Source organism: Camelus ferus, chromosome 16 (genome assembly GCF_009834535.1).
Source record: "Camelus ferus isolate YT-003-E chromosome 16, BCGSAC_Cfer_1.0, whole genome shotgun sequence".
Classification (NCBI taxonomy): Eukaryota; Metazoa; Chordata; class Mammalia; order Artiodactyla; family Camelidae; genus Camelus; species Camelus ferus.
In genome coordinates, this window is record NC_045711.1 from 10885085 (window position 1) to 10895533 (window position 10449).

The window sequence follows — 10449 nt, forward strand, 5'->3', positions numbered from 1 at the left end:
TGCATTAAATTTTAAAATGAAAAAAAAAAAAAAAAAGAGACCCCACAGTATTTCTTTTAAAAATAGAAATAACCACCCCCGGGAAGCTGTGAGGAGCCGAGATCCTGGTCTGCTGAATTTTAGCTGCTTTCGCTCCCAAAGAGCGCTTTTTGAATCCCTGGGTCCCAGCTAGCAGCTCGCATTCCCTCCTTTCTGCTCTTCGCATCAGGTTGCCATGGAAACAAAAGAAGTTGCGCAGAGACTCCAGAGGCGCGGGCCCTGGAGCATCCCGGAGCTGGAATCTGGACCGCCAACCTCTGCAACAGGCTGGGGGCTGAAGGAGGAGCCAGGGGGAGGAAACCCTGCAGAGCCTCCCCTCCCCCGCCTCCGCGCCCCCCTGCTGGCTCCGCCCCTTGCCGCCCCCTCCTGGGTGGTAGAAATACAGCCGCAGCCGGGGCCACCACCCACTGCGCCCCTACCGGACCCAGACCCGGCACGGACCTGACCACCCAGAACCAGCAGAGCCATTTTCCGTGCTCCTCGCCAATGGCTGACCAATTCTTTCAGTGCAAATCGTGGGACACCGAGCAGCTTTGCCAAGACCCCGACGCTAACTCCGAAGGCCTGTTTGACAAGCCTCCCCCAGAAGATCCCCCCGCCGTCCGCGGGCCCAAGTCGGCGGCCTGGGCCTCAGGGAAGAAGGCTGGTCGGCGCGCAGGCGGGAGGGCGCAGGGGGCCCGCTCCGGGCAGCCCCCCAGGGCCGCAGCGCCCTCCTCTCCCCGGGAGGAGACACCTCCACTGGACGAAGGCTGCTATCTCGACCATTTTCCGCACCTCTCCATCTTTATCTACGCGGCCATCGCCTTCTCCATCACCTCCTGCATCTTTACCTATATCCATCTACAGCTTGCCTGAGTGGCCAGGGTAGGATGGGGTGGGCGCAGGGCCGAGGGGAAGGGGAAGGAAAAGAAGGGCTCAGCATTTTGTGTTTGGAGAGGCTCTGCACCCCGTTCATGTAGCTTTCGATGCTTATTTGTTTTTTTCTCTGCTTGTCATTCCCTTTGTCTAACCGTCCATCAGTAGGAACATCAAAAGCAGCTGCCGCTAATGAAATAAGGGTCTTTTTACACCTGGGGATTAGGGGAGGGGACACAGACCCCAATGTTTGGAATCTCGGGGTGTGACTGAATCCCAGTTATAATAAGGTTAATGTCCCTGGACCCTACCTCTCTGTGAGATGGGAGCGCGCACAGCGAGCTCAACCTGTTCTTTAAGGGATGCGCCAGCCCTGGGCCCTTCCGGAGAGGGCCCCGCGGGGAGGGTCGGCACCCTGGCCCGGGCTGGGCCAGAGCCCTGTGATACTGTATTGCCCCGGAGGAGCCAGCTGTGCCCCCGAGCTGGCGCAGACAGAGTCCGGAGCGCGGGAACTGGTCGGCTTGACTGCGCAGCGGATGCCGCAGGAGAGCAGGACACGAGTGACGCAGGACACAATGCGTGGCGCAGGACACGAAGAGTGGCGCAGGACACGGTAAGTGGCGATTGTCGGAGTAGCGCGCCACCTCCCTAGGGGCTTGAGCTGAGCGAGACTGCCTTTTCCCTGCTTTAGGCTCTGACGCAGCTACAGATGTCGCAGCCGAGCGGAGACCCATAGGTGAAGGAGCTGTCCTGCCAGGAAGCCACGCTGTCTTCGTGTCCTGGACGGCGTGGGACCAGCGGCTGCAGACCTCCTGGGGCGTGGGCTTGTAGCTGGTGCTGTGCGGGACAGAGTCTGGGGCCCTGGCTGGGGTCCACGGAAGGGATGTCATGGCATCTTTGGGGGTTTACGCGGCAGCTTCAGCCGCTGGGAGCCCTTCCGGAGCTCTGGGACCCAAGAGGAAGGGGGTGGGGGAATTTCTCATTGACAAGACTCCGTGCTGGGAAACAACGCGACTTTTAGTGGTTTGTCATCATCTCAGACCCGAAAGGCCTAATGCCAAAACCCACCTTGGCATTATTCACCTACCTGCCATCTCTGTTCACTCGTGAATGTTAAATGTCAAAACATAGCGCTCTATTACTGCATTTACTTGGAAATGGCTGTAATTATGGTACCGCTGATGGAATAAATCTTTTCCCTCGTCAGTGTCCTTTATATTCTGTTCTCTTTTAATTTCCAACTACACAGTGGGCCCACCAAACTTCCTATTCTGCTCCAATTTTCATTCCATAATCTTCACAATATCCCAACTGTCCCTCCAAACAAATTTCATCCCATTGTCCAGCATCCTCCAAGATACAGCATCTCCCTCCCCTCAATGGCTATATGCCTCTAAATGGCAAATTTCTCCATGTCAGTTCCGGACAGCACACCAATGTCCAGTTCTGCTATCCTCTGACAGCAGGTCGGTCACCACTCCATTGTGGCATTATTCACTGCCCCTCAGTCTCTAGTCCCCACTGGCCTCCATCACCAAGACACTTCTGCCCCGGGGAGGTCCCCCAACTGAGCTCTAGAATCTGCCCCCGACTCACCCAGCTTGTATCTTTATAAGCTCAGTGTTTTCTCCCATCAGGGCTTTGTCGTTTCCCTTTTCTGTTTTCCCATAATCCCATATCGCTACATGCCTTAATATCTTGCCCCTCTACACTTTATTTCAGCACCACAAGTATGATGTCTGCTGTTTCCCAATGCCAGCCTGTGCCCTGCAACCACCATGTACTTCAATAACCTCCCCCCAATAGTCAGTGGCACTGTTCTACGAAACTAAGTCTCTGAGGTACCACAGGATGTACGTCTCACTGTTTTTCCAGTTTTCAATCTTGGATATTGGATTTTTACTCTCCTTTAATATTGACTAACCGCTGAATCCCAATATCTGGTCCAGTGTTCTCCAAACATTTGGTCCCTTGTTTCCCATTCACACAACCCCTCTTAACCCTCGTGCAATCCTTCAGTGACTTCTCAGGATGTGAGCCTCCAATATTATGCCCTCAGTTAATCCCAATAGTAGAATTCCCCCGCTCCTATGCCCAGAACCAAAGTTCCTTATTCCTCGACATTTGGTACATTGTTCCACAAATATCATGACCCTTTCTGTGCCACCAAATCCAGGCCTCCATTTTCCTCCCCTAATTCCAATATCTGGTTCCCATGATTATACCATTATTAGATCCTATTGCTTCTATGATTGGATCAATTGGCTCCAATATTCTAAATATCCAGCCCTATTTGATCCCCTTATGTCAAGATTCATTGCCTTGTTCCTCAAATACTTGGATTATTACTATCTCGCCAATATTGTGCTCCAGCCTTCCTTAACATCCACCTCATCATTGCAGGCCTCAGTATTAAGCTCACCCTAACCCCAAGCTCCAATGCTTGGCCCATATTTTCTAACTAGTATTGACTTTCCACTACTCTCTCACCATCCACGAGTCCCTTTAGCATCTTCATGTGTCTGGCCTGGCTAACGGAAAATACAGTTTTATATCATTTAAGTATCCCAGGATATTTGGTCACATATCCCCTCCATTGTCCACCTAATTTCACAATTACTGCCTCCCTATAGCTCTCAATTGTTCCCCAATTTCTGGGATTCCAATAAGAAGCTCCCTTGTCCAAAATATCAAGCCTCTCCACTCAAGTACTAATGAACAGCCTTTTCAGGATTTAACCATAAAAAGAAAGGGGCACATTTTTTGGTCTCCATGTCAGGCTGCTCAAGAATGAAATTCTAGGGAGTCTTATTGACCTGGCTAGGATCACATGCCCACCTTCATCCAGAAGGCAGAAAAGACTCCCTAACAAGCAGTCCCATGAAAATATCATGCAATAGGAAAGAGTTTCCCAAGGGAAACCTGCAGTTATCAAGATCATGGATGCTGAGCAGGCAAAAATAACAGACATCCAGTAAATGACTTTTAGCAGAGCATAAATGATGAAGAGGGAGACAATTGTTTTGGACAATTGTCCTATTATGTACTGGCTTGTCAGAGGTGGATAGATATACAGAGATAGCGAACAGTGGTTTCTGAATATCATGAGACAGAAGGAAGTTTAAGTCGGGGATGACAGTTGGAATTTAGTTACTTGCAACAGTAGAACCTGAAACTGGGAAATAATGGTTAATTTTCTAGGTGTTTTATTGTTTATTAGGTATCAAACACTGGCGGATAGTAATTAGCAAAAGAGGTACAACCCTAGCCTTCATGGAGCTCACTTTTACTAATGGAACTCACCATGTGGCAGGCTTGGTGTTTTATATAGCATGAATTTATCGAATTATCACAACCCTATGAGGCAGTTTCTTTTATTCTCCCCATTTTGCAGGTGAAGAAACTGACCTGGTGAAGTGATTTGCCCAAGGTCACAGAACTAGCGACAGAGCCAGATGAGCCCTGGCATTGCTTCTAGAGTATGATGTACTCCAGTATTTTTCACCAGTGGAATTGAGAGAGAATTCACACACCATACAACTCATTCACTTAAATTGCACAACTCATTGGTTTTTAGTTGTGCAGCCATCACCACAATCAATGTCAGGATATTTTATCACCCCTAGAAGAAACCCTACACCCCTCACCTGTTGCACTCCAACTGCCCTCCCCAGCCCTAGGCAGCCACTACTCAACTTACTGTCTCTCTATACTTGCCTGTTCTGCACATTTTATGTAAATGGAATCATACAACATGTGGTCCTTCGTGAAGTTCTCAAGGCTCATCCATTTTTAGTATATATTAGTGTATCTGAGCAGGACTCTACAGGGCCCTCCAGGGATAGACCCCTCCCTTATTCTCTGCTGTAGCTCTTCTCTGAAGTACCCAGATTGCAGTATCTCATGCAGATTTCCTGAGTTTTTCAGATGCTAAAAACCACCATCAAATGGAAGAAATTAACTACTTGATCTTGAGCACATGGCCACCAGGCCTTCTGGTCCCTAAGGATTGATCAACCAGTCAGAGAATTGTGCACAGCTGATCACAGACCCTGGGGTGCCCCTCCCTCAGCCACCTTTAAAAATGCTCAACTGAAACCCTTCAGGGAGTTCAGGGCTTTTTTGGGCATGAGGTACACGTTCTTTTTGCTCAGCCCAGCAATAAACCTTTCTCTGATACACACTCCAACGTTTTGGTAGTTTTTGGCCTCACAGTGCATCCAGCACACGAACTTGTGCTCAGTAACAATTTTGGTGATGCCAACCAGGAGTCTGTGCCTGTGGCAGGTCCACCACGGGTAGGGGAAGCCCCGTCCTTGGATCCCCAACAGCCACTGGAGCTCATTTCGCTCCTGGGAACTGGGAGGGACTCTCCTTGACAGGCACTGGCTACCCACCCCCACGAGGCTTTTTGGAGCTGAGAAATGTCCATACCTGTGGTCTACATTTGGTGTCGCTGAGGGGTGAGTCTCTTCAGCTTACACAGGCTGGGAATTCCCTCCACTCCACTTGGGCTCATTGTGTGTCACTCTAGGTCTGTTCTCTTTCCAGAGCTGGGCCAGTCTGTTTGGGGGCCTCCATCTGGGAGAGGAAGTGGCATTTTTTAGACTACACCTCCTCTGATCGTATCTGTTGTTTGTCTTTTCGTGTGTATTGTTTTAGGGTGAGCCACCCTGGCTTGCACAGGATGGGAAAATTCCACCACTCCACCTGGGTTCATTCCCTTCCAGGAAGTGAGCCACTCTGGGTCCATTCTCTTTTAGGAGCCAGGCCACTCTGGAAGCCTCCATCTGGTTATGAAAGTGGAATCTGGGGGGCTACACCTCATCTGATCTTTTGTTTGTCAGACTGGTTGGTTGTTTATGCATGTGTGTATCAGTACCTGTACTGGCCCGTTGAGATGTCTCTGGCTCGCACAGCACCAGGGTATCCCTCCCTGTTGCGTTGACTTCGCCTGTGGGGGGGCATTGATTGGGGTTCTCCCTTTCTAGCCATGGTCATTCATTCAGCTTCATCTCTGATGGGACACTGGTTGGGATTCTCGCCTTCTGGACTGATGGGGCATTGACTGGGAGTCACTCTTTTTGGGGCTAGGGAACTGTGATCCTGAGAGACTGTTTTGAATTGTTGTTTGCTTGATATTTGATAACATCAGCTGTGAGTAATTAAGTGTGGATGATCGGAGTTCTGTTCCATCTTATCGTCCTCCTAGGGTATATTTTGCAAAACTGGGAGATCTTCAGCTATGCTCCCATAAATGAAAGAAACTGATGTTTTGTATTGTACTCCCTGAGGTCTGGAGAACAATGATCCCTAAATTGTTCTATTATTATATCAAAGTGGGCCTTTTGCAATTACTTCGGCTTTTATCTTGGTGGGGAGGGGTGTGTGTGAGTATCTCAGTACCTGAGTCCAAATCCTGTTCTCTCTTCCTGGTTTTGCTGAAAGTGAGGCATGTGAATATGAGCAAATTATACTCAGACACAGACACACACACACATTATTGCCTATTACTGTTATTTCTTTAAACTGAAGTGGATATTTCAGAACTAGAGGGGAAAAGAATCATGGAAAACCCCAAGATAGTTGGGTTTTGTAAAAGCAGTTAGAGGAAGAACTTGCATTCCTCTTTCTGGTGAGATGAGATGTAAATGACCTACCTGGGCTCTCAAGGAAAAAAAACAAACAAACAGGTTTTTTTGAAAACTCTAGTGGAAAAACTGAGATCTCTGATTCTATACAAAAGATTAACTTGTAGATGAGCTCTATTTAATTGACTTAAAAGTAAGTACTTACAAATTAAATATTTCTAAGTATAGGAAAAGCTAGACAGAATGGGTTTTGGGTTCATGTGATCTGAGAGATATTCAATATTGAATTGATATCTGATATTAAAGCTAGATTCAACTTGTTGGTATAATCAATACAGACATGTCTTTTACTGTAGGTTTACTGAAGGTCAATAAGTTCATGTTTCTGTCACAGAGTTTGTCAGCAGAAAGAAAAAAATTAACTTGATATGATGAAATTCTTATATATGAACTGAATGCAGGTGGGTGAACTCTTTGGAAATGGTTATGGTTTGAGAATGTCTACTTAAAAGTGATTCCCTAGGTATTTGGTGACTTGAAAATCTGGAGTTGTGCTGGACTGGGTTAAATAATGAAAGTTTATTGAATAGTTGAGTAGCTTGTGGGTCATTCCCTAATGAATTAAGATATTGAAACATCATTGGAAGTTAAGATTTTGCAGAATTGAGGATTCTAGTTTGAATGTGTGATTGAAACTAAAAACAATGGGGAAAACATTTCACTATACAGTAGGAAAGTAAGATATATGTTTTGAGTTAAAAAAAAAAGGGGGGGGGGTATGAGGAAGGGAAGAGAAAGTGATTAGGTCCTAAAGCTGATTGTTTCTAGATAGAAAAAAATAATAATAAAGGACACAACTAATATGGATACAGAAATTTGTGGAACGCTTGTAGAAAGGAAGTCCTAAAAAAGGAGTTCTGTGCATGGTTGGGCTGAGATTAAACTTGATTAGGTAAATGGATTTTTGTTTAGAAGTAGGCTGGTGCAGGACTAGATCTGGTTTCTCTCTGTTAAGAGAACAAGTTTATTTAGAATACTTCTGATAACAGATTGTGGGAAATTTTTTATATTTTTTAAAAGCTTCCTATCAAATTCTAATTGAAGTTCTTTTGATTTCAGCTAACTTTGGGCCACTTCAGAGGGCCCCTGAGACTTCTCAGAGAAAAATATTAAACTAACTAGGATTGGTTGGTATGTTGAATTACATGGGAAGTATAGTCAAATGAGTGATAAGCCTCCTCGGATTACACGGTGTGGATAAATGTTGTTAATATAGACATTCTAGAAATTATATGAAATCCAGGTGTGTCCTGGTATAATGCTATCAGTCCTGACTCTGGTTGTTATCTCGGGATGTTGTAGGTCACAGCAACTTGATTAAGCTTCTTTGTCAAAACATAATCAGATCTTTTACCTTGTCTTTTGTGGTCTTTTGTCATTCGTGGATGATTATGCTGATGCTTTTCAGAACTGCTTCGCCTTCAAGAAGATTCATAGAAAGGACTTTCTGACAAGTACAGGTTTCTTTTAAATCATACTGCTTGGCTGGGTAAGATATTTAAGAAGTCTACTGAAAAACTGATTCATGAAACTGTTGGTAAGGGGGACTGATTGCATGGGGTTGAGTGAACTGATGAATGTGGTTATAATTTTTTGATTGTCTGAAGTATTGCTGGCTTTTAATCTGTTTTCTAATTGAACTGTTTACCAAATGTTTGTCTCCCTATCAATATCGCCCTCCGTATTTAAGGTAGAAAGGGAATTCCCCAATGGAGTTAGCACAGAGTATAATAATGCTTTCTTTAAGTCTGTTGCTAAAAGCACATGTATGATGCTTGGGTAACAACTGGGTATAAGTGATAAAGTATATAGCCTGTAAAGTGTTTCCTTACTAACATATCTCTGAGCCTGTTCACAAAATCTAATTACTTTTCCCCCAACATGTATAACTAGGCAAATATAAAGGAGGCCTGGCACTGAGGGATGTGATCTGAACCTGGGCAGGAGCCACCACCCCAGCATCAAGGGACCGGTATTTCGATCATCAATGCTTTCTATTGAAAGATTCAGGATCAAAAGGGGAAATGATGGGAAAATCTGCACCTACTGAGGTACGGGGAAGTCATTCTGGCTTATGTATGGTTTGACTTAAACTTCACTGACCAAAGCAGCCTATTTTGTGGCCTTTTGGACATGCATGGTGCATTTGCTTTGGCCTTGAGGAAGGGAATGCATTTGAAAGTCAAAATGGAACAGCTGTGGTTCAAACATCCAAGGTAAAACTAGCTGGGCATTGTGGCCATGATTTCAGACACATGCCTGTGTTGTTGAGAACTCAAATTTTCTGAGCTGTGTCATACTTGGGACGGCACCAGCCATCCTCAAAGCTGTGTCTGCTGGCAGATGGCAGCTGCAACTTAGAACCTCACGGTCTCCCCTTGTAACTATTAAATTTTTAGACAATGAACTTGCTTTAGATCAGATGTTAGTAGAAAAAAAGGAGATGTGTAGTGGCCAATAGCTCTTGTTATATATATGTTAACACCGCATCAAAAGTTAAAACCTACTCAGGTAAAAGAAAACTGGCTACCTGGCTACAAGTATCTTTGAAGTTCAAAAGGTTTTAATTTTGATGTCAAGCTTAGCTATTTTTTCCCTTTGTTCCTTATGTTTTTGGTGTCATCTTTAAGAAACTGTTTCTTAGTTCAAGATCACAAAGATTTAAGCCTGTGTTTTCTTCTAAAAGTTCTATAGTGGGTAGTTCTAAACCTTATTACTTAGCTCTTTGGTCCATTTTGAGTTCATTTGTATATATGGTGTGAGCTAGCAGTTCAATTTCAATGACCAATGGCTAATCATTGATATAATAAAGCTTCCTTAAAACTGAAAAGGAAGGGGCTTGGAAAGCTTCCAGGTTGGGGAACCAGAACGCTTACATGTGCCACCACACCAGACCCAAATTCCATGGGGAAAAATGCTTTGTTCAGGACCTCACCCTATGGCTCTTCATCTGGTTCTTGATTCATATATCCTTTACAACAAACTGGTAATCTGCTGAGTAAATGGGTTTCCTGAGTTCTGTGAGCTGCTCTAGGAAATTAATGGAACCAAAGGAGGGGATTATGGGAACCTCTGATTTATAGCCAATAGGTCAGAAGCACAGGTAACCTAGGCTTCTGACTGGCATGTGATGTGGAGGACAGGGCTCAGTGGTATAGCTCAGTGGTAGAGCATGTGCTTAGCATGCACAAGGTCCTGGGTTCAATTCCCAGTACCTCCATTTAAAAAACTTAAAACGAAGTGGGCAGTCTTGTGGGACTGAGCCCTTAATCTGTGGAATCTGATGCTATATCTGGGTAGTGTCAGAATTGAGTTGAATTGGAGGACACCAAACTGGTGTTCGAAAATTGCTTGATGGTATGCGGAAATGCCCTCCCTTCCCCCCACATTAGAATTGAGTGCAGAACCTTGTACATAGCATTTTCTTGTAATTCTTTTTATTTCTGTAAGGTTGGTAGTAATGTCCACGCTTTACTTTCTAATACCATCCCAAACTGTCTCCCTAATTAGCTGCCTATCAAAGCAGCAGCAAAATGGGAAAAGTTTAGTTGGCGGTATACAGATGGGAATAGGCATGACAATAAGGGAGAATAAAAATAGATAAATACAAGGGAAAGCCTGGGAGCTGGCATCTAGGGAAGCTGAAGGTTTGATATTACAAAACCATAGGCTCTAATGTAGAGGGAAGTAGGAAGTAGTGTGAGACTGATGCTGGGTGGGAGATGAAGCAGTAAGCAGAGTGGGTAACTAAGTGTTTGTTACCCTGATTGATTTCTGAATCTTTGGGGGGAGAACTTAATTATTAGAGGACAGTGGGGCCAAGTATATTAATTTGTTCCTGCAGAGACAGAACTATGACAAGCAGTCACAGTATTACTACCCAACAGTGATTAAGGGCTTGCTC

The 10449-nt window shown here is 45.2% G+C and overlaps 1 protein-coding gene across 1 annotated transcript; it reads left to right on the top strand.

The window, feature by feature from the left end:
• Positions 1–269: 269 nt before the first annotated feature.
• Positions 270–921, top strand: LOC106728714. Its single transcript, XM_032498478.1, has one exon. The coding sequence runs from the start codon at positions 526–528 to the stop codon at positions 892–894; it is 369 nt and encodes a 122-aa protein (XP_032354369.1). The 5' UTR covers positions 270–525; the 3' UTR covers positions 895–921.
• The last annotated feature ends 9528 nt before the right edge of the window (positions 922–10449 follow it).